The 25,289-nt window shown below is 38.6% G+C and overlaps 1 protein-coding gene and 1 pseudogene across 1 annotated transcript in view; one reads left to right on the top strand and one right to left on the bottom strand.

Moving 5' to 3' along the window:
* The window catches only part of SMCHD1 (structural maintenance of chromosomes flexible hinge domain containing 1), a 128,882-nt gene extending 107,980 nt beyond the window's left edge, over positions 1–20,902 (bottom strand). Inside the window, exons 1-5 of the mRNA XM_060121914.1 lie at positions 20,726–20,902; positions 10,473–10,548; positions 9,654–9,815; positions 5,152–5,234; positions 4,359–4,489 (exon numbers count right to left, since the gene is read on the bottom strand). Of these exons, the coding sequence (XP_059977897.1) occupies positions 4,359–4,489; positions 5,152–5,234; positions 9,654–9,815; positions 10,473–10,548; positions 20,726–20,902 (629 nt within the window). The remainder of the gene's footprint in view (positions 1–4,358; positions 4,490–5,151; positions 5,235–9,653; positions 9,816–10,472; positions 10,549–20,725) is intronic.
* Positions 20,903–24,396: 3,494 nt separating this feature from the next.
* LOC132532204 (chromobox protein homolog 3-like) lies at positions 24,397–24,929 on the top strand (annotated as a pseudogene).
* Positions 24,930–25,289: the final 360 nt, after the last annotated feature.

Genomic DNA, 25,289 nt, shown 5'->3' with positions numbered 1-25,289 from the left:
AAACTATGGAGTCAGAAGACAGTAGACTAATGTATTCAAAGTGCTGATAGAAAAAGACTGTCAACCAAGAATTCTTCATTCAGCACAAGTAGCTTTCAAAAGGGGGCACAGGTTCAATCCCTGGTCAGGGAACTAAGATCCCATATGCCGTGTGGCGTGGCCAAAAAACAAACAAAAACAAAATAATAGGGGCTTCCCTGGTGGCGCAGTGGTTGAGAGTCTGCCTGTCGATGCAGGGGACACGAGTTCGTGTCCTGGTCCAGGAATATCCCACATGCCGCAGAGCGGCTGGGCCCGTGAGCCATGGCCGCTGGGCCTGCGCGTCCGGAGCCTGTGCTCCGCAACAGGAGAGGCCACAACAGTGAGAGGCCCACATACCACAAAAAAAAAAAGTAAAGGAAAGAGATTAAGACATTCACAGATGAACAAAACCTGAGGGAATCTGTCATCAGCAGATCTGCCGCAAAGTAGCTACTGAAGAAGAGTCCCTTGGACTAAACTGAAGAGACACTAGAAAGTAACTTGAATACAAGAAAAAATAAAGAGCAAAGCAGAGATAACTACATAAATAGAAAAAGACAGTATAAGTGTATTTTTTACTACTCTTCTCCTGATTTAAAAGAAAGGTGTATAGGGCTTCCCTGGTGGCGAAGTGGTTGAGAGTCTGCCTGCCAATGCAGGGGACACGGGTTTGCGCCCCGGTCCAGGAAGATCCCACATGCCGCGGAGCGGCTGGGCCCGTGAGCCATGGCCGCTGAGCCTGCACGTCTGGAGCCTGTGCTCCGCAACGGGAGAGGCCACGACACTGAGAGGCCCGCGTACTGAAAAAAAAAAAAAAAAAAAAAAAGAAAGGTGTATAAAGCACTAACTATAAAACTGTGTTGACAGGGTTATAATGTATAATGATGTCCTTTATGTGAAAATAATAATACAGAGCAGTGGGAGGGGAATGGAGCTATACAGGAGCAAAGTTTGTGTGCATTATTGACATTAAATTGGTGTTAATCCAAAGTGGACTGTTATGTATTAAAATGTTAATTGTAATCCCTAAAAAAACAACTGAAGAAGTAGATTAACAACTATTCAAAGTATATTAGCGACTGCAACGAGAGACAAGATTGACTACAAGTGGTTACAGGGTTTCTTCTAGTGATGAAAATGTTCTGGAATTACTGGTGATGGCTGCACAACTTTGTGACTATATGAGTTATATTACCATAAAAAAAATTTAATGAAGATATACTTAAGACAGATGTGAGCCTTTCAATGTAAATTTTACCTCAAAAAAACCCCCTGAATTCTACATAATGATACCAATACTTAAAGCAGCAGGAGAAAGTTTACTGATATCTGTAATTTATTTTGAACTGAATCAAAAAATGAGATGACCTCAAGGTTAGTCGGATAAAAAGATACGTGGTAACGCAACTGTCAGTGGTAGAAACTTAGTATGAGTATCTTGGGTACTGACTGTAGAATGTCAACTTCTCTGTATATTTGAAAATATTCATAAAATTTTGAGGAAAAGAATAGTGTTCAGTAAACATTCAGATCCACCTTGTGGACTGTTCTACAACTAGCCTAAACTCTACCAAAAAAAATGACAATTTCATGAAAGACACAAATGTAGGGAATTATAGAATAAAGGAGAAAAGAAAGACATGACAAAGGGGAAAAATCTGAATATGGACATTAGATATTTTGAATCACTGAGAAATGTCTTGGGTATAAAGGTATTATGGCTATTTATGACAACACTGCTGTGAAGGAAATAGATGCTACAGTATTAAGCAGTGAAATATCATAAAGTTTGCAACTTACCTTCAAATGATTTAGGGAGAGAAAGTGTGTGTGCTGTGTGTGCACGCATGTGCACACCCACACATACATAAACAGATAGACAGAAGATAACAAATGTGGCAAAATGTTAACATAAATCTAGGTGAAGGATATATGAGTGCTAATACTGCTCTTTCAACTTATTTGCTGGCTTTTTATTTGACGTTTTTTCAACTTATTTGTTGGTTTATTTGAAATTTTCAAAATAAAAAAGTGGAGGGAAAGGTAGTACCAAGGTGGGTGAGAGTTAGAAAGAATATTGCCAAATTAGAATTCTCACCTCATCTCCCTCTACCCTCCCCTTCATATGCACTTAACAACACTGGTCTCCTCTCCGTCTCTCAAACGAAACAAGCTGATCACAGTTTCAGGGTCTTTGTATTTGCTGATGTTCCTTCTACTTGGAATACTCTTCACCCAGATTTTCGCTTGGGTGTTTTTTTCTAATCATTCAAGCCTCAACTCAAATGTAACCTCAAAGAGGCTGCCCTCTTTTCTAGTCACCTTACCTAAAAGAGATGGCCATCAGGTTCTAACATATTACTCAATATTTTCTTAACAATCAGTAACTGAAGTGCTTATACATTTTTTGGTTTACTTTTGGCTTTTCCTCTACTACAACATAAGCTACAGTCAAGATAGTCAGTTTTTTTGTATTTGTAGGCTGTCCTTCCTTTTCTTCCACCGCCTGTCTCCTATGATACCCATCCTTATATCCAATAAAAAACTAAACTGGAAGCAGTAAAACAAATGATAATTTTTTCTATAGGAGTAGAAGCTAGAGGAGTGAGGGGGGTACAACTGATGCTAACAGAAACTGGAGTGGGTTAAGGGACTGATACTGGACTCAAAGACAGTATAAGTACATAACAGCTATAACAACAACTGACTGTTTACTGGTACAACACCTATAAAAAGCTAGGACCTATAAAAAGCAGAACATGCAACAGGTAGATTTCTACCAAAAATTAAAATTTCCCTAACATTTGAATTAAGTTTTAAAGTCTGTGTTGTGCTAAAATCTAGAGAAATCTTAATAAACTGTAGGCTCTACTTCTTTCTACTCTTCCACTTGATTTAACTAACATTTTTCTGACCTTTTTGCCCCAATCTACCATCTGTTCTCCTTTCATTTCTACCTAATATTTCTATCTTATGCTAAATTCTATCTTTAGACTATGAAAGATGTGATCTTTGCCTTCTTTATGGCTATTTTATAAATCCTTGAAGTGGCACATATTCAAGAAAATAGTGAAAAAGAATAGTTGCAGAAAAATCTGAAGCCACGAATGAGAAGTAATAACTAAAATGATAGCTTGTATTTATTGACTGCTTATCACTTGCCAGGCTCTAAGGATTTTACAGGTACTAATAACTCACTTGGTTTTCACAAAACCTTATGAGGTATTATCCCCATTTTACAGACATGTAACCTGAGATAAAGAGAAGTAAACTACTTTGACCAGTGTCATACAACTAGTAAGGCTAGAATTCAAATGAGACCAAATGATTCCACAGCCCTTGTTCTTCACTTATTGCTGCCTCTCATCATGGCATTGTAAGTCTTTACAATTTTGATGAAAATTCTGAGAGTGCTGAAATTTCAGAAGTGAGAAGGCAAATGTGTTAACTATATTAATTTTACACATTATTGAGACTGGTCCTTAAATTTGGGTGACTTTCCTTGACACAGCAGAGAGAAAAACAGGACACGAACAAATACTAACTACTTAATAAGAACACCAACTGATTCTTCCCTAATGTGTTTCCCGAAGAACACAACATAGCTGCCATAACTATCGTATTTAGAGCCACGAGGTTGGATGGAATCACCAAGTGAGGAATTACGAGAAGATAAGGGACCAAGGACTAAGTCCGGAGGCACTGAAACATTAAGAAGATGGGGAGACTTCCCTGGTGGAGCAGTGGTTAAGAATCCGCCTGCCAATGCAGCGGACATGGGTTAGAGCCCTGGTCCAGGAAGATCCCACATGCCACGGAGCAACTAAGCCTGTATGCCATAACTACTGGGCCTGCACTCTAGAGCCCACAAGCCACAACTACTGAGTCCATGTGCCACAACTACTGAGCCCGCGTGCCACAACTACTGAAGCCCATGCGCCTAGAGCCCATGCTCCACAACAAAGCCAAGCCACCACAATGAGAAGCCCGCACACCTCAACAAAGAGTAGCTCCCGCTCGCCGCAACTAGAGAAAGCCTGCATGCAGCAATGAAGACCCAGTGCAGTCAAAAATAAATAAAAAAAAAAAAAAAAAAAAAAATTCCTATATACCTCAGGAAATGCAAAAAGAATCATTCAATGGAAGGGTGCAATGTGATTTATGCAGTTTTGACTATTTCTAAGTATTGTTCATAAAAACTTTATTATAAAAATCTAAATAAATATGCTGATAACATCAAAACCGCCAATGTATCATGTATAACTAAAGAAATATGAGTTCTTATCCTCATTAAAATACCCAGCTGCCCATAAAAAAAGTGAGTAAGGTTTTCTAACCTTTCAAAGTCACCTTGCCTTGTAAATTTTGACAACCTATACACGGCCCAGTTGTTAAGCTGTTTAGAGGTCATTCCTCTTCCATTATCTATCACTGCAACGGCAGGTTTTCCTTGTGTTTCATCAAAATGCTATGAAATAAAATAAGTTCAAAAAGATAGGAAAAGTCAAATCAATATTAAAAACAAGAAAGGTTAATATAAAAAAAGTGATTCATTGGGCTCACTCATACATTGCTGGAGGAAGTATATATTAATACAACTTTCTGAAAGGCACTTCAGCGGTATGAATCAAAGGCCTTAGAATTCTTCATGTCCTTTAACCCAGAAATTCCATTTCTCAGAATTTAGCTTGAGAAACTAATCAGAGATATGTACAAAAATCTATAAGGATACTCATCACGCCAGCACTGCTTACAATGGCAAAAATATAGGAAAAAAAATCTAAAAGTTCAACAACAGTAGACTGATTACATAATTTATATTATAGTCAATAAACCAAACTGCAGCAGTGGTATATTATATTGCAGAATATTCATGATATGGCTGTGTTTACAATGTACTATTAAGGGAAAATAAAAGATCACAAATAACAAAATGTACACTATGATCACACATACATGTATACATATATGCATAGAAAAAGGGCACGTGAAAAAATTTTAATGACTGAAGAGACATCAGATAATTATTTCTACTTTTAGTTTATCCTTCTTTCCTAATTTTTCTCCAATGAACCTGTAGTACTTCTATAAAAGGACAAGTTAAATTGCTTTAGAGTATTATTTCCTTACCAATTTGATCTGTATTCTTCTAACACCAGTGTTACGAGACGTGGCAGACAATGAATTATCAATTAATTCTGCAAGAGCAAATGCTGGAAGAGAATGAGAAACGTTATTGCTTAAGTTTTCCCTCCTAAATACTTCATATAAAAGTTCAAAGTAGAAGAAACTCTGAAGTACCTTAAGCCATCACTTTTATTTTCCAAAGAGCTAGAATTAAAGTATTATCCTGATCCTAATGACACAAACATAATAAAGGCATCACCAATCACCACCAGCATAAAAAAGCAGTCACCAACCCGTACTTGCATGGCACTACACATCATGAGTCAGCCAGCCATGATTCCTGGCTTCAAGGAGTTTATAATCTAAAGACAGACATACACACATAAGAGACAAACAGAAGACCATAACCATAAAATCAAATAGTAGTCTGTGGTATGTAATTACATCATGCACAAGTCAAACGTAAGCACATTTTGAGATATAAGGACAACTATAAAGCAACTATAAAAGTGTCTATTGAGAGCTAATTTAAATACAGATATCTCACAACAGCAACTTGTGAAATGGCAGAATGTATCTGCTTAACTGACACAAAACTGCTCTTAATTTCCTACTACAAAATCAGCCTGACCTTCAGTTTATCACTGGCTCGGCATTGTTCCTAACATTCTCCTTTCTCCAGGGTCAGTACCCAAACTATTCCTCACTTTTATTCCCTTAATTAAAAGGGGGAACATAATAAATTAATGTCTCTTCCCCTGAGGCGTAACCCAACTTAAGCTAATTAACCCACAGAGTAGCACTCCAGCAAGCACTTCCACACCCTCAACACTCAGGGGATGTCTATGTTTATAAGCTAGTTAGAAAGAAGTTACCACAAATCAGATATGTATAAAGACCTGGTGAAGGGTATTAACTAGGAAATGGAGAAGTAGGGACACTGTAGGAAATGCAAGGAAAAAGAGTTAAGAGAAACCTCAAAGAAAGAAATGAGTAGAATTTAGTATATGATTAGATATAAAGAGAGAAAGAAAAAGAAATCCAAGGTGGTTTTGAGTACTTGCTCTAGAAGACTGAATAAATGGTCATATTTTCCATAAAATTTGGAAGGAGAAAAATTTAGAAGGGAGGAAAGAAAAATTCAGTTTTAGATGCGATGCCCTATCACTATATCAAGCTCAGTGAGTAGAGGTGTTCCACAGAGCTGGAACAGACTATGCTTAATAGAGAGAGTAAAGACAGCCAGAGATAAATGCTTCATTGACACAGAATACTTTAGGCTTGGGTAAGTTCACTTCAAGTATAAAAAGATCAACATGACTTAAAGAATTATCCACCATACAGTCAACAATAACCAGAAGTAGCATCAAAGGCACAGGAAACAGAGGCAGGGAAAGACCCAGGAATTTAATGTGAAGTTACAGAAATCAAAGCAGGAGTTTAAACAGTGATATTCTCTGCCTATTCATATAATGACAGTAGGAATGAAAACCCATATAACCAATCTGGAAGGTAATTAATCTATATCAGAAGTCTTAAAAATGAATGTATCTACTGACTCCCTGATTATACATTTAAAAACTTATCCCCAGAGAAAGAATTAAAGATTCATTCAATATGCAGATACTTAAACCCTTTCACCTAGATTTACATGTTGTTAACATTTTGCCACATGGCTCCTATGCATTTTTTAATTTAATTTTTATTTTATATTAAAGTATAGTTGATTTACAATGGTGTGTTAGTTTCAGGTATATAGCAAAGTGATTCAGTTATACATATATATAAATATATATATTCTTTTTTTACATTCTCTTCCATTATAGGTCTGTGCTATATAGTACGTCCTTGTTGATTATCTATTTTATATATAGTAGGGTGTGTATTTTAATCCCAAACTTATAATTTACCCCCCACCAAATGCATTTTTTTTTTTTCGGTATGCGGGCCTCTCACTGTTGTGGCCTCTCCCATTGCAGAGCACAGGATCCGGATGCGCAGGCTCAGAAGCCACGGCTCACGGGCCCAGCCGCTCCGCGGCATGTGGGATCCTCCCGGACCGGGGCACGAACCCCTGTCCCCTGCATTGGCGGGTGGACTCTCAACCACTGCGCCACCAGGGAGGCCCCCGCAAATGCATTTTTGACTTAGAATATTTCCAACTTACATGGGTTTATCTGGTATAGAGGCATAAAGGAAACATAGTTTGCAATTTTAAATAGGGTGAACAAGATAAATTTTGTTGAGAAAGTAATAGAAAAACAAGACTTGAATGAGGTGAGGGACTGAGACAGGGGCTATCCAGGCAGAGGGTCCTAAGCTGAGAATAAAGCTGGCAGTGAAGAGGAATGAACAACAAGAAGAGTTGTGGAAACAGAGTCAGAGAGATACAAAGCACAGCTTCTAAGACCATGCATGTAATTGTAAAGACGTCGGCGTTTACCCTTAGTGAAACAATCTGACTTCTCAAACCTTACGTGTACAGGCATGAAAAGAGAGAGACGAGGCCACTGTATAATCTCGGTAATCTATGATGGTGCCTCAGACCTAGTGTTACCAACAGAAGTAAAGAGAAATGCTCATTTTAAGATAAACACTGATGATAGTGCCAAAAGGATTTTCTGAAAGATTGAATGAGACAAAGAATCAATTGGATTTTTGGTTTAAGCAACTAAAAAGAACCAAAATTAATTTGGATGGAAAACTATGTGTAGTATATTCCCATCTTAGATATCCTAGTAGAGATGCCACATGGGCAAGTGGATAGACAAAACGGATTCAGGAGGTAAGTCTGGCATTATTTTCAATATTTAACTAAAAATGACCATTTCTCACTACCTCCATTTGGGAGTCACTTCCATAACTATGGTATTTAGAGCCATGAGATTGGATGGAATCACCAGTTGAGGAATTAGGAGAAGATAAGGGACCAAAGACTAAGCCCTGAAGCACTGACACATTAAGAAGATGGGGGGACTTCCTTGGTGGCGCAGTGGTTAAGAATCCATCTGCCAATGCAGGGGACATACTTCCCTTGTCTGGGAAGATCCCACATGCCGCGAAGCAACTAAGCCCGTGCGCCACAACTACTGAGCCTGTGCTCTAGAGCCCGCGAGCCACAACTGCTGAAGCCTGCATGCCTAGAGCCTGTGCTCCGCAATGAAGAGTAGCCCCTGATCGCCGCAACTAGAGAAAGCCCACGCGCAGCAACGAAGACCCAACGCAGCCAAAAATAATAAATAAATTAAATAAATAAATTTATTAAAAAAAAAGAATTAGTCACAAGAACATTCAGTCATTTGTAACAATTAAAAAAAAGACTGAAATAACCTGAATGTCTAATAACAACAGTACACTGTTCAAATAAATTACGTTATCTAAATACTGTGTAACCCCTAAAACAAATATATATTGACATGCATATTAAAGATGTTCATTACATTTTAAATAAAAAGGTAGGTTAAAAAAGTATGCATTGGGAATTCCCTGGTGGTCCAGTGGTTAGGACTCTGTGCTTTCACTGCTGAGGGCCCGAGTTCAATCCACGGTCAGGGAACTAACTAAGATCTCACAAGCCATGCAGCGCGGCCAAAAAAAAAAAAAGGATGCATCATACAAAACCATTAAAAAAGAAAAAAAAAATCAAACAATATAAAGAGGTCTGAAATGATAAACACCGAAGTGTTGGTGGTAGTTACAACTGGGTGGTAGAGATAGGGATGTTCTTTATGCTCTTTTTGCTTATCTATGTTTTCTAATTTTCTACCAACTCTAATGCATATACAATGAAAAAAAATTTTAATAAGAAAGTTTATAGGGAGTTCCCTGGTGGCCTAGTGGCTAGGATTCCTGGCTTTCACTGCCAAGGCCCAGGTTCAATTCCTGGTTCCTGGTTGGGGAACTGAGATCCCACAAGCCACAGCACAGCCAAAAAAGAAGAAAAAGAAAGTTTATAATGAACATCTAAATAGTATTAAACACTTTGGCAGGGTCCAGACAGAAAAGATTCTCTAAATCAACTAGCAAACAATCCAAAGGAAGGATAAAAACTGGCAAGTAGTAAAGGTGGAAGGAAATGATAAAGAAATGATAAAGAACACAAACCACTTACTTGTGCTGTTCAGCTATAAAAAATGTGCAAGATAAAACAAATATTTTCTCAACTGGGAGAGGTGTACATGAGGCCAGGAAGAATAAATCAGGAAAGGAGAGTGTACAGGAGATAGATGTGTAAGTACAAGACCTCTCATGAGTCGAAAAGGAATGAATTCTCATTCTACATTAGTTTTCAAGGAGAGGTATCTTTATTCTGAAGTAAGATGACTTAGGTAGAAAAAGAAATACACTGTGATGAAGAGACGAAGTAAGGACACTCACAAAAACTGATCATAGTCTGTGAATAAAGTAGAATGAGAGATCTTTTTTAAAGTGAAGGACTAAGACGTGTGATCAAGGGATAAAGGTGAGTGACAGTTTATCAAAATTAGTATAAATGGAATACTTACGTAAAGGATTTTGTCCTTCACTTGCATAATATTCATACATGCCACTTTTAACCAATGTGTCATAGTGAGGTAGGAAGTCAATTCGTTCTTTTGTAGCTGTTAGTAGTAACTGACTGACTGACTGTAGCAGGTACAGAGTGACTCCATCTTTAACAGTTTCATCTGTAATCAAGAGGTAACATCTTAAGTGCTAAGCTAGCATCCGAAACACAATGAATTTATAATTTTAAATATACAAACTGTATCTATGAAATGACTTTAAAAATTGTACAGGCAAATCCCCAAACAATGGATCCATCTATAAATTCAGTTGTGTTGTGTTTTGTTAAGAATATCAATGGAATAGGTTCAAATACTTCCACTCATCTGAAACACTCAATTCTTAAGTTGTCACAGAAAATCAGATGAGGAACTATATTAAAGTGGTATCAATATGAATGGAGAAGAATGATTAAATCCAAAAAGGAATCAGGCATGAAAAATTGGCAAGTCTTAGAACATAACTGGGTAAAAAAAGAAATGGAAGAATCCAAGTTGGTCAGAAGAATTAGCTTCTTAAGGGCCCAAGTAGAAGATCTGTGCTAGGTGTTGTGCTGAGCAAGGTCTCATCTTCTGTAGCCATAAATGATATCAACTCTTTTCCTATAATCTTGCTTGAAAAATATGACCTCTGCACAAACTGGATGCATATAGCTAGTTTCCTCCCCCATCCTCAAAACATCACAGTTTTTTGATGCTTATCTATCTCATAAAATAGTCATTGCTCTATGATATACTAGAACATATTAAATATAAAAGCATAAACATAACATTGCTTACCAAAATTATCACAGGTAATTTCTTTCCTACTTGTTGTTGTAATAACAAATTTTTCTTCAGGTGAAATGCCAAGTGTCTATCCAAAATAACAGAATAAAATCAATTATTATACAAAGGAAATAAATACACTATTCAAGTTTACAAAAATATGAAAATATTAATAAGGATATTATAATCTTCTAACAGTGTTACATTTATTTGAGAAATATGTCTTAATGTTCTAAAATTTTGCCTTTGCATAATTAACCACAAATCTATCTACAAATTACCTAGATTTTTCTGCTATTATATGTCACCTAGGAACACAAGTGATTAATTGAACATTTTGAAAGGGTTTAACATCAGCAGGGCTCTCTTAGAGAGATATATATATTTTATGTCAATATATAAGTAAACTTATTTGGAGCAAAGTAAACATATAATTTTATGCCAATATATAAGTAAACTTATTTGGAGCAAAGTATTAACATAACACTTATGTTCATATATATTAAATATTTAAACATGCAAAAACAAAAGTACTAGAAGAAAACAGAGGTTAATATTTTATAACACTGAGGTAAGTATAGCCACACTATGCAGGGTATCTGCATAAAGAATCTTTATATCTATTATAACCCCTTCCAAAAGTATAACTTAAAAAAATTAAGGCAACATAAATTATGGGGGGAAACTACAACAGGAAACAAAGTGTTAGCATCCTTACTTCTGTTTCAGGTAATGATGAACTAGTTAATCTAGACCAACCTTACACAGAAGATTACTAAAAAAATCTAGACTAATGATATTCAAGTCTTCAATACTGCTACTAAAAACCCTACTGGTCACTACTGAAACTAACTGAGGCACTAACTCCTTACTCTGAACACTGACAAATTAAAGGCAAAGAACAAAGCATTTATCCTGTTTTCTTGTACCAATTAGATTTCAGGGTAACCATATATCTCTAATTGATGAGGCAAAGTTGTTCTTTTGCCTCATCGATTAGAGAGGCAAAGAATTCCTGCTAATAAATACAGGAGGAATGGCAATCAGAATAGCACCATCAATGAACGAACCTTAAATTAAAACTTGTTTATGGAGGAATCCTGCTGAAACCACCTGAATCCCGCTAATTCAATCTTAGCATTTCTAAGAGTGGGTAAAATAGCCTTACATTATGTGCCTCCTGATATGATGTAATATGAAGTACCAGCACCACCTATGAAGTATTTTTTGCTTCCCTACCCCAAAGAAGCTGAACCTAAATCTTAATTATAAGCCTTTAAAAATAACTTCTAGTTTATAGGATATGTTGAGTTAGAACAAGCTAAATTACACCATAAAGGAGCACAGACAAATCCAGAATGTGGAATATGAGAGACAAACCAACTTGATTTCTTCAACAAGTCAGTGTCAGGAAAAACAAAAAAGACTGGGGGAAGGTACTTTGCTCAAATGCTCTAAATTTTAGAAGAATTAAGAAACATAAAAAACCAAGTTCAATATAAGGACCCTGATTTAAACAAACCAACTATAAAAAAAAAAATTTGAGATAAACAAATCTGAATATGGATTGAACAATACTATTGAAAATGTTAATTTTGATGGTGTGATAATAGAAGTGCATGTTGAGTATATAGGAGTGAAGTAAACTAAGGCCTGGAATATGCTTCAAAAGGCAAAAATGAAGCTAGTGTGGTAAACACGTGGAAACTGTTGAATGTGGATGATTATACGTGGTTTCATTATACTATTATCTCTTGTGTATGTTTGAAACTTTTAATGAGAAGAATTTCTAACTTAAAATATACTATTATAGGGCTTCCCTGGTGGCGCAGTGGTTGAGAATCTGCCTGCCAATGCAGGGGACATGGGTTCGAGCCCTGGTCTGGGAAGATCCCACATGCCGCAGAGCAACTGGGCCCATGAGCCACAACTACTGGGCCTGCACGTCTGGAGCCTGTGCTCCGCGAAAAGAGAGGCCACGATAGTGAGAGGCCCGTGCACCGTGATGAAGAGTGGCCCCTGCTCACCGCAACTAGAGAAAGCCCTCGCACAGAAACGAAGACCCAACACAGCCCCAAATAAATAATAAATAAATAAATAAAAGCCATTTCTAAAAAAAAAAAAAGAGTTTAAAAAAAATATATATATATACTATTATAGACCAGTGGAAGAGAATAGAGAACCCTGAAACAGACCCACACATACGTACACAGGGAGCTTGGCAAATAGGGGAATGACATTACAGATTGACGAGAAAAGAATAAACTATTCAATGAATATTACTGAGACAACTACTTAATTGTACAGAAATAGATTTTTAAAATCCCCATCTCAACATACACAAAAATAAGTTCCAAGAGAACTAAAGCAGCTACATTTTAATCCAAAATTGTAGAGGAAAAATAGGGAAATCATTCTGAGAGGAGAGAGAAAGGATTTCTGAAAATACATAAGAAGTGCAAGCCATAAAGAAAAAAACTGGAAAACATGAAAAGATGCTCATCCTAGTTATCAGAGAAAATTAAAACTTTGATTATCATTCCCACAAGGCTAGTAAAAAATTTAAGTCCTGATAATATAAAGTATAGGCCTCCATTAAAAGAATCACACATGATGAAGTGGAATTTAACCCAGGGATGAAAGAATCTTTCAATATCAACAAATCAACGTGATACACCACATCAACAAACTGAAGAATAAAAACCATATGATCATCTCAATAGATGCAGAAAAAGCTTTTGATAAAATTCAAAATCCATTTATGATAAAAACTCTCCAGAAAGTGGGCACAGAGGGAACATACCTCAACACAATAAAATCCATATATGACAAACTCACAGCTAACATCATACTCAACGGCAAAGAGCTGAAACCATTTCCTCTCAGATCAGGAACAAGACAAGGATGCCCACTCACACCACTTTTATTCAACATAGTTTTGAAAGTCCTAGCCACAGCAATCAGTGAAGAAAAAGAAATGAAAGGAATCCAAATTGGAAAGGAAAAAGTAAAATTGTCACTGTTTGCAGATGACATGATACTATACATAAAAAATACTAAAGATGCCACCAGAAAACTACTAGAGCTCATCAATTAATTCAGTAAAGTTGCAGGATACAAAATTAATATACATAAATCTGTTGCATTTCTATACACTAAGAACAAACTATCAGAAAGACAAATTAAGGAGACAATCCCATTTACCACTGCATCAAAAAAAAACAAAAACAAAAACCTAGGAATAAACCTACCTAAGGAGGCAAAACACCTGTACTCTGAAAATTATAAGACACTGATGAAAGAAATTGTAGATGAACAAAGAGATGGAAAGGTACACCTTGTTCTTGGATTGGAAGAATCAATTTTGTTAAAATGACCATACTACCCAAAGCAATCTACAGGCGCAGTGAAATCCCTATCAAATTACCAATGGGATTCTTCACAGTACTAGAACAAACAATTTAAAAAATTGTATGCAAACACAAAAGATCCTAAATAGCCAAAACAATCTTGAGAAAGAACAGAGTGGAAGATTCACACTTCTTGACTTCAGACTATACTACAAAGCTACAGTAATCAAAACAGTATGGTACTGACACAAAAACAGACACACAGCTCAATGGAACAGGATGAAAGCCCAGAAATAAATCCACACACTTATGGTCAATTAACCTGAGACAAAGGAGGCAAGAATATACAGTGGACAAAAGACAGTCTCCTCAATAAGTGGTGCTGGGAAAACTGGACAGCTACATGTAAAAGAATGAAATTAGAAGATTCTCTAACACCATATACAAAAATAAACTCAAAATAGTTTAAAGACCTAAATGTAAGACCGGATACTATAAAACTCCTAGAGGAAAACATATGCAGAACACTCTGACATAAATCACAGCAATACTTTTTTTGGCTCTGTCTCCTAAAGTAATGGAAACAAAAGCAAAAATAAACAAATGGGGCCTAATTAAACTTAAAAGCCTTTGCACTGCAAAGGAAACCATAAACAAACCAAAAAGACAATCTATGGAATGGGAGAAAATATTTGCAAATGAAGCAACCAACAAGGGCTTAATTTCCAAAATATACAAATAGCTCATACAGCTCAATATTAAAAAAAAAAATTAAAAATGGGCAGAAGACCTAAATAGACATTTCTCCAAAGACAGACACACAGTCAACAGGCACATGAAAAGATGCTCAATGGCACTGATCACCAGAGAAATGCAAATCAAAACTAGAATGAGGGACTTCCCTGGTGGTACAGTGGTTAAGAATCCGCCTGCCAATACAGGGGACATGGGTTCAAGACCTGGTCTGGGAAGACCCCACATGCCGCGGAGCAACTAAGCCCGTGAGCCACAACTACTGAGCCTGCGCTCTAGAGCCCATGAGCCACAACTACTGAGCTCACGTGCCACAACTACTGAAGCCCACGCGCTTAGAGCCCATGCTCCACAACGAGAAGCCACTGCAATGAGAAGCCCACGCACTGCAAAGAAGAGTAGCCCCACTCGCCACAACTAGAGAAAGCCCGCATGCAACAATAAAGACCCAATGCAGCTCCGCCCTCAAAATAATGATAATAAATAAATTTAAAAAAACCAAACTAGAATGAGGTATCCTCTCACACTGGTCAGAATGGCCATCATCAAAAAGTCTACAAATATTGATGCTGGAGAGGGTGTGAAGAGAAGGGAACCCTCCTACACTGTTGGTGGGAATGTAAACTGGGACAGCCCCTATGGAGAAGAGTATGGAGGTTCCCTTAAAAATTAAAAAGAGTTACCATAAGATCCAGCAATCCCAATCCCACTCCTGGGAATACACCTGGAAAAGACAAACTCTCTAATTCGAAAAGATACACACACCCCAATGGACATTCCAGCACTATTTACCATAGCCAAGACATGGAAGCAACCTAAATGTCCATCAACAGATGAATGGATAAAGAAGATGTGGGGTGTGTGTGTGTGTATGTGTACACACACACACACAAAATGGAATAGTACTCAGACATAAAAAAGAATGAAATAATGCCCTTTGCAGCAACATGGATGGACCTAGAGATTATCTTACGAAGTGACATCAGACCGAAAGACAAATATAGTATATCACTTACATGTGGAATCTAAAAAAAAAGATACAAATGAACTTACTTACAAAACAGAAACAGACTCACAAAAATAGGAAACAAACTTGGGGTTACCAAAGGGGAAAGCAGGGCAGAGGAGATAAATTAGGAGTTTGGGATTAACAGATACACACTACTAGGGAATTCCCTGGCGGTCCAGTGGTTAGGATTCGGCGCTTTCACTGTGGTGGCCCAGGTTCAATCCCTGGTTAGGGAACTACCTGCAAGACGCATAGCCAAAAAAAAAAAAAAAAAAAAAAAAATACAGATACACACTACTGTATATAAAACAGATAAACAACAAGAACGTACTGTATAGCCCAGGGAACTATATTCAATATCTTGTAATAACCTACAATGGAAAAGAAGTGTGTGTGTGTGTGTGTGTGTGTGTGTGTGTGTGTGTGTGTGTGTGTATCTGAGTCAGTCTGCTCTACACCTGAAACTAACATTGTAAATCAACTATACTTCAATTTTTTAAAAAGTTCTACTAAAAAGACAGCTATATTTTGAAGGATAAAAAAATAAAGTATAGGCCTCCATATAGGGAAGGTGGATCTTACACATTTCGGATAGGCCCGAAAGTCAGTACAACCATATTGAAAAGCAATTTGGTATACTTTAGTAAAATTAAAAATACTCATATCCTATGCAATTCCACCCAAGAGAAATGAAGCTATAGACATAAACTGATGGGGAAAAGATTCTATTTGTTTATAGAAATAAAAATTGTCTTCACAGATCTTAGGCTTTTGTATAATCAAGACAGTCTTTATTTCTCAGTTCTTTACTACTTTATTTCTACAATGTCCCAACTGTTAGATCATGTGGTTACATATCCTGTAGAAAAAAATACATATTTTTATAATTAAATTAAATCTTTAAGATCTATGTACATCTGAAAAGTATTTATATATATATCATACAATCTCTCCATAGTTTTATTATTCAATTAAGATAAATAAGCTATCTTTTTTCTCTGCTTTATCTATAATCCTTTATAAAAATTATTTCTCAAATTCATAACTTCTCTAAATATTTTATAGCTCTGGTATTCGACAGACATAAATTAAATATTTTTACATTATTCATTATGCTTTTATTCAAGATGTCATACTCTTCTCTCTCCAATTTTTGGTCTAAAAATCTATCTTATCAGATGTAAACTAAAGTCTTTCGTGTATCTGTACTCACCTGGCGTTGAATACAGATACATTTCCTCTGCCTTTCTCTATATGAAAGCAGGATGACATTCTATTTGGGCAAGAGTCGTAACTGGGCTTTTTCATTTTTATAAGAGCACTTCAATTCTTCCTTTTTCTGGGTTAATGTTAAAGCATATGGATCTTCCAAAGTACCAGCCCTACATGTCTTTAGGTTAGCTTCAAACTATCTGCTGCCCAACTTCTCTCAAAAGCCAATTTTAAGAAATATTTATGAAGGGCTAACTAACTTGTAGTCCATAAAATCCTGACTACTTTAAACTTCATCAATGGATTAGGTCACTCAGAAGTTATATAGTTCAATGCATCTCTCTGAACAAAAACTAGCCTTTAATGATGTGCTTTGGTATTATATCCAGTCGCTCTGTCCCTGAACCACACCAAAACCAGGAACACCCACATTGCACTTGGGCGAGAAATCTCTACAAAAATTTGGGTGGTAACTGCTTAAAGCAGGCTGCAATACCCTAAACAACACACAGCGTACCTTGCATTAAAAGACAAGATAAGAAGAGCCTCTCCTATCTCTAAGAATGTTGTCCATTTTATCAGGATTTGTGAGGAATCTAGGGAGAAATTTTTCTCAAATCAAAGGTTTGCATCGTTAGCAGCTGGAATGTTTTTATTTTATAGACATTGTGGATTTTGTATCAATTACCTTTCCTTCTTTGTTTTGACGCCCAAGAAACTCAAAGCTGATTTCATGGCTCAGCACTGGTATATGCTTTAATCAAATGAACTTCCACTTACTAGTTCTCCTCAGGTTACTTTTCTACTCTTTCCTGCATCTACCTTCTTTTACCTTTTTTCTTTTCAACTTTTGGAATTTTTAACGTAATATAGCTTATGTACAAATTGTGTTTGAAGGAACAGATTGATTCATTTAACTAAACGCTATAAACCAACTATTAGGTAAGGCTCCTACCTTCAAGAAGCAGAGACTATTTTTTAAGTATGATGGTATAACAAGTGCTATAGAAGGGTGACAAGGAATAGTGGAACCACACAAGAGAAGGAGTAGGCATTTCCTCAAAATTAGGGGTGGAGAGGAGGGTTTGCACATATGGGTCTTAATGCCTGGGCATATTAAGAACTAGCCAAAAAAGTTATTTTCTAATCTTTGATTCTGCAAGGTCACAAGGGCTCAAGTGAGTCAATAACTGCTTATCACAAGTGTAAGGGCTTCTGCCAAATCCACCTTTTCCTCTTCCTTCCTCTTGATTGCTCCTCTTTTCTACAAAGTGCGCTTTCCCCAAATAACAGTTTAGGACTCATAATACTTTTTAGCACTACAAAACTTATTAGTTTGTTTTCAGTTTTAATGAAAAACTTTAATTTAGTGCACCATCTGCCTCTTCCCCTAAAACGGAAAATGAAGGCTTTAGTAAATAATAGTGTGGACATTGTGGAGATTGTTTTAAAAAAATACAAGCTTTAGAATCAAACAGACCTAGATTCCAATCCCAGTTTCATTGCTCATGAACTGTATAAACTCAGACTTCAATCAGTAACTTATTTCAGTTCTTCATGTCTGTAATGGGGACAAAGTTATGGGATTAGGTGGCATAATCTAATGATGTTTTAAATTCTCAAAAAAAAAAAAGTTAGCCTTCCTTTTTTTACTAGTTCTTCCCTCCCACTTCTAATCAAATTTAACCTTCTCTGTTCCAGCAGGAAAAAGTGGGAAGGAGAGGAAAAGAATTAGTCAAAGAAAATATTTTCCTTGTTAAAATACTGAAGGAATGGAATGAATATATCTGTTCCCTATAACAAAGAACATCATTTGAGGCTGAGTGGAATAACAAAAAGAACTTGGCTTCTGGGTTTGAATTCTAATTTTTGTACTATCTGTTTGACTTAAGTGAGTCACCATCTCCAAAAGTGAGTTTCCACTTCCGTAATAAGAGGTTATTATACTCTTCCCCTATATATGTAACAGACTTACTGACACTTCTCATATGGGAGAATTATTTCTAGAGGGAGGGTAGATTAGTACAACCTTTCTGAAAAACAATTTAAAAATACGTATCAAGAGCTTTAAAAATATTCCTGACCTTTGATCCAGGATTCTCACTTCTAAGATTCTAAACCAAAGAAAAATAAAGACATAAAAGACTATGCACATAAGGGGAAAGAATTTAAAAAAGAATATATATATGTAACTGAATCACTGTGCTGTACACCTGAAACTAACATGACATTGTAAATCAACTATACTTCAATGTTTTTAAAAAAGGAGGAAAAAAAAGTTTAAAAAACAAAATAAAATAAATCTCCAAAAAAAAGACTATGCATTCAAACATGTTTATCATGGCATTGCTTAAAATTGGAAGTAATGTAAACGTCAACAAAAAAGAGAGATCTGGTTATGTAAACAGTGGTACAAAACAGACCACTTCGATTATGAAGACTTGCATTAAAACAGAAAAATACTGACAATATTAAGTGAAAAAAATGGAATATAGACATGTATTACGGTTATTTAAAAATGGGGGGTGAGGGTAAGGATACAAAGAAATAACTCCAAGTGCTAACAGTGGTTATAAATTTCACAGTGAGTAAAAGGTTTACTTTTTTCCCGCTGGTTCCTTATTTTCTTTAATGTGCTGATAGTTTAGAATCATTTTTACATGTCATGACTTTAAATCATTTACATATAATCAATATAAATATTTTATATAATCAACTACAAAAATAATAAACATGAAGAGTTTCCTTTCCCTGATGCATATAAAACATTCATCCAAAAAAAAGAGCATTCATTCATTCACTTTTCAAAGACATGGGAATCTGCTATAACCATACACAGAATGAACTTCTGAGTTTATAAAATTTTGTCTCCATTCTAATTTGGCCATTTACTATGTGCCAGGCACAATTCCAGATGCTGGGAATACAGAACAAATCAAAGTCCTTCCTCTCAAGTCGTTTTTTCCCCTGAGTCTTGATTTCAATTATTTCAGCAACTAGTATACAGAGTTAATAGCACTAAAAACATCAGCCTGCTCAAGTTAAACACTGCTTCACACCAAGTCCTTTTTCCTTGGAAGCTAAGTGTTCTCTATCGCTTAAAAAGAGCCCCAAGTGGTTAATGCAGCTGACGAATATACCCCTTCTTTGAAGCTCGAGCACCAGCAACACCTCAGATCTAGAAAAGACTTCCCAGTTTAAAGTAGGACTTTGCCTACATAATCATTAACTTTTAAAGCAAACTAGTACAGGGAGTATATAGGTCCTTTGGTGTTCCGCAGATACCCTTGGACACCATTTGAGTGGTTCAGGAACTCCCAGGGGGCTGGGGGATGCAGGAAACCAGAAGGGCAGCTCCACCTGCTAAGCTCTCTAGATCAAGTGCTTCCACTACGGAAGGACCCCGCCAGGGCGGGCCTGCAAGCCTTCTTGACAGAACGACCCAGGAAATTACTGCATCACTGAACGAACCTGAGAAAAATCGACTCCAGGAATTTAACAACTTCTATCACAACACTCCTAACAGAGCCATCGGGGAGAACTCCGCTCTCTTCTTTAAAAAAAACAAAAACAAAAACAAAAGTTCCACCCGAAAGAGAAACAAGTGGCTTTCCTGATTGGAAGAAGAGCTGCACGGCCTCAGAGGCTAAGGTCGCCCCGGGCCCATGCAACCCGCGGTACCAAAATCTGGGCGGCGCGACCCCCGGAACAGGGCCGGGGCAGAGGGAGGCCCACCAACCGCCGGCTCCGCACTCCAAGGCCCGCGCCCGGACCGGCCCCAGGCTTCGCCGCCCCTCTCAGGCATGGCGGGCACCCGGGAGGGAGAAGCCAAAGCCGCAGGACCGGGGCCGAGTGACAGGTTTATTGCCCCCAGTGAGCAACTTGGGCTTCTCGTCACTCTCCCAACCTCAACTCTACCCGCGCATCCCTCCTTAGCGTACCTGACACACTGAAGCGCGGAACGCCGCAAAGTCCGAGCGCTCCGTGACCTGCAGCGCCCGGTCCCCGAGCTCCGACTCCTTCTCGCGCCGGTCAAACAAGTACACCGTCCTGGAGCCGTCGCCTCCGTCGCCCTCTCCGGTCCCCACCGAGGGCCCGCCGTCGTCCGCCGCTGCCATATTGGGGAAGAGGAGAGAAAACAGCAGCGCCGGCCCCTGCGGCCGTCGCGCTAAAGGCCGAGGTACGGGCTCCGCGCGGCGCCTTCAGCTCCAGCCCCCGGGGCGGCACAAGGCCTCTACCCCGGCGCACTCAGCTCCTCCCTTGGCGGCGGCGGCGGCGGCGGAGCAGCCGCAGGCGCGAGGATCACCCGGGAACCGATTCGAACGAGCTCCTACCCGTACACCACGTCACTTCCGCGGCCCGCCGCTCCCGCAGAGGAGGGGGCGCGCGGCGCGCTCCTCGGAAGGCCTGGTCCCGCGCCCGCTGCCGCCCAGGCGAGGTCGCAACGCTACCCGCAACCAGGCCCGCCGCCTGTAGCTGTGGCGCAGGAGAAAGAGGGGCCGCCGGCGGCGCGCAGGAGGCGGGGCGAATCCGGCAATCCGCGCGGGCCGGGGCGGGCCTTCGGAGCCCGCTGCCCGGGGCCCGCCCCTTTCGCCCTCGCGAAGGTGGAGGGAAGCGCGGTCCCTAGCGGGCGGCGGCACTCTGAGGGAGCGATCCGGTATCCGAGGCGGGAGAGCCTATCCCGCGAGCGGCGGGGGGAGTCTTCCGAGGGACTGTTTTCTCCCGGCCCAGAGGGTCCTGGTACCTTCCCGCCTCTCCATAACCCCGACCGAGCCTATCCGGCTTCGAGCTCCTGGCGCCGCGGCAACGGCTGCGACTTCAGGACCAGGTCGCGTGAACGCGGCGGTGGGAAGCGCCAGGCCCGCGGGCCTCGCGGTGTGGACCTGACCCCGCCACGAGCACGTGGGTCCCCACGCGGAAAAAAACGACGCCGAGACACCCTGAGCCGCTTTTTCAGTCCCATTTCCTAGTGGTTATGTGTGGGCCGCGGCATGGACCTCCGAGACAAAGCGGGGCCCGGAGAACCTCCCCACCGAGGTTCTGTGACGTCACCGCGGCCTCCAAGGGTCCCGGCGACCATATCTGCCCGATGTACACGGCTACCCAACGCCGCCGCCACCACGCGTCTGGGAGTCGTGCACAAGCAACCCTATGCCACAGAGTTGTTAGGAATAAGTTAAATAATGTTCGCAAAGGGCTTTTTTTTTTTTTAAATACAGGAGGTTCTATTAATCTATTTCATACATATTAGTGTATACATGTCAATCCCAATCTCCCAATTCATCCCACCACCCCCCCGCCACCCCTCGCATTTCCCCCCTTGGTGTACATATGTTTGTTCTCTACATCTGTCTCTATTTCTGCCTTGCAAACCGGCTCATCTGTACCATTTTTCTAGATTCCACATATATGCGTTAATATACGATATTTGTTTTTCTTTTTCTGACTTCACTCTGTATGGCAGTCTCTAGGTCCATCCACGTCTCTACAAATGACCCAATTTTGCTCCTTTTTATGGCTGATTATTATTCCATTGTATATATATGCCACATCTTTATCCATTCATCTTTCGATGGACACTTAGGTTGCTTCCATGACCTGGTTATTGTAAATAGTGCTGCAATGAACATTGGGGTGCATGTGTCTTTTTGAATTATGGTTTTCTCCGGGTGTATGCCCAATAGATTGCTGGGTGCATGGTAGTTCTATTTTTAGTTTTTTAAGGAACCTCCATACTTTCTCCATAGTGGCTGTTATCAATTTACATTCCCACCAACAGTGCAAGAGGGCTCCCTTTCCTCCACACCCTCTCCAGCATTTGTTGTTTGTAGATTTTCTGATGATGCCCATTCTGGCCAGTGTGAGGTGATACCTCATTATAGTTTTGATTTGCATTTCTCTAATAATTAGTGATGTTGAGCAGCTTTTCATGTGATGCACATGGCTCCCCTCCGCCACCGCCAACACGCGGCTGAGAATCGTGCACGAGCATGCCTATGCCACAGAGTTGTTAGGAATAAGTTAAACGATGTTCACAAAGGACTTAACCTGCACTACGCTTTCAGTAACAGCCTTTATTGCGCTTCATTAAATATCCTTATCCTGGCCTGTAGTGCCCTAACTCAACAACAAATAATATTGTCATTGTTAGACGACTAGGTTTAGTCATTTACTCTCCAGGTCTTAAAATATTTAGTGAATATTTTGTGCTTGAGAGTGACACGTAAATTCATTAAGACTGGGGGATTTTTTGGATTCTTCAAAAGTTTGGGTGATAAAGTATATTTTCCGTTTTACTAGGTTTGCCAAAACCTTCATGGTTAATTACATGGATAGACTAATCATTGGTGTATGTTAGAAACCTAGATTTGCTTGTCCAAATAAAGATGCTCCAGAATTGTAGCGTGTGTGTGTGTGTGTGTGTGTGTGTGTGTGTGTGTGTGTGTTTGGCTAGACATATAAGGTATTAAAGGTGGAACACCCAGTTGGAACAAAAGTGTGAAGGCATGTGTTTGGGAGGTGCATAAATAATAAGGGCTGGAAGTGGGGAGAATGGAACAGTAGATGGTGGAAGATAAAACTGGGAAGAGGCCAGATGTGGCCAAACGCCATTCATGTTCCTGAAGGGAGATATGAGGGAAAGCTGAGACCAAAGTAACCCCGACTCCTATGGGATTTCTTTGACCTCTCACATTTTACCTTTCAAATTCAAGGGAACTTTTTGTTATAGTCCATTATATAATGGTGTTTGATTTAAATGACAAATAAAAGTTTTTCATATCTTAATGAGTGAAATGAATTGCCTATTTCATCAAATTGGGACTAGAGCTAGAAGTTCATCATCAGGACAATTTCTCATTTCTCTATAATACTAAATTATGCAGATGCATGGGTACAAACAGAAACTCTTTGTATGTCTTTAGAAGAGATTTAAAGATAATCTCACTGAGGAGAGATACAAAATGCTGCCAGAGAAGTGTACTACAATATTACAGGCAACTATTGGTGGAAACACAGATATGTATCTTCTTGAGAGGTCAACTCTGAATCACTGTCTTCTGTGGCAGTTTGGCAGTCTGAGACATTTGCCAGTCAACTTTTGTTCTCAGAGAGAAACTCCCCAGATAACTTTTTCAGCAAAGAAAGATGATGTTTGTTTTTTTTAATTAAAGTATAGTTAATTTACAATGTTGTGTTAGTTTCAGGTGTATAGCAAAGTGATTCAGTTATACATATTGATATATATATTCTTTTTCAGATTGTTTTTCATTATAGGTTATTTCAAGATATTGAATATAGTTCTCCGTGCTATACGGTAGGTCCTTGGTTTTTTTATTGATGATGTTTGTTCTTTAATTTTCATCACAAATAAATAAGAGTTTGAAATGACCCAGTGCCACAATTAGTTCTCTTTAATTGACTAGTAATTTTTCTTTTTATTAGCCATCTTATCCTATAGAGTATAAATATTTAAGTACCCACGCATCAGTTATCTCTTGCTGCAAAATAACATACCCCCAAACTTAGTGGCCTCTTGTACAACTCCCCACTGCCCTCCTCCTGGGAGAGAGTGAATAACAGCTCTTCAACTCCACAATTTAAAAACTCCTCCAATAAAACTGTGTTGCAAAAAATGGGAAAGAAACAGAATAGAAAAGAGTAAAATGAGTCAAAGAGGTAGAGCCTGAAGGTTTTGTGATGGAAGAAATATTGGACTGATGTGTAGTGAATGGGAAGGTGGTGTATATCCTTCAGCAGAAGAGATTTACAGGTGCTAACAATACTTGAAAACTGGAAGAAAATTCAGATCATTCAAAGTTAAAGTATTTCTTATTTCTGAAAAAGCTGGTAAAGAAAAAGATGGCACAAAAGTAAAATCTTTATCTGACAGTGAATCTGATGACAGGAAATCAAAGAAGAAAAGAGATTCTGCTTTGCCAAGATGCTTTGCCAGTGGTCTTGATCCTGAGCAAATAACTGTGTTACATACAGCAGTGGATAATTAATATTTCTCATGAAATGGAAAGATGCAGATGAAGCAGACTCGATGCTGTAGAAGAGGCAAACATGAAGTGTTGTCAAATTTTAATTGCTTTTTACAAAGGGAGACAAACTTGGCATTCTTGTCCAGAAGATGATCAATAATTGTTTACATACATACAAAAATCTGGTCTTGGTTTATGACTTATTAGTATGAAAAATAACTACATTCTAATGAAAATCAAGTTTGATGTGTTCATTTTGAGTAGTATTAAGGGAATTGTTGAGTTGTTCTTGTTTTTATTTTTTTCTATCAAAAGCACTGTTTACTTTGAATAAATAAAACTTTCTGTAGTTGCTTCATTTATCAGAACAGAACGTTTGATACCATGGTTTATTATTTTCTCTGCATTAGAGAACAGCTTTTCTAAAATGTTAGAAAAAATTTCCATAGTCATTACTCAATCAGAAGTTCCATTTATTATTTTTAACCTATAATGCCCAAGGACCATTCTGGGTTTATTT

The sequence above is a fragment of the Lagenorhynchus albirostris genome, chromosome 14 (genome assembly GCF_949774975.1).
Source record: "Lagenorhynchus albirostris chromosome 14, mLagAlb1.1, whole genome shotgun sequence".
NCBI lineage: Eukaryota > Metazoa > Chordata > Mammalia > Artiodactyla > Delphinidae > Lagenorhynchus > Lagenorhynchus albirostris.
This window is presented reverse-complemented; position numbering and strand designations above follow the sequence as displayed.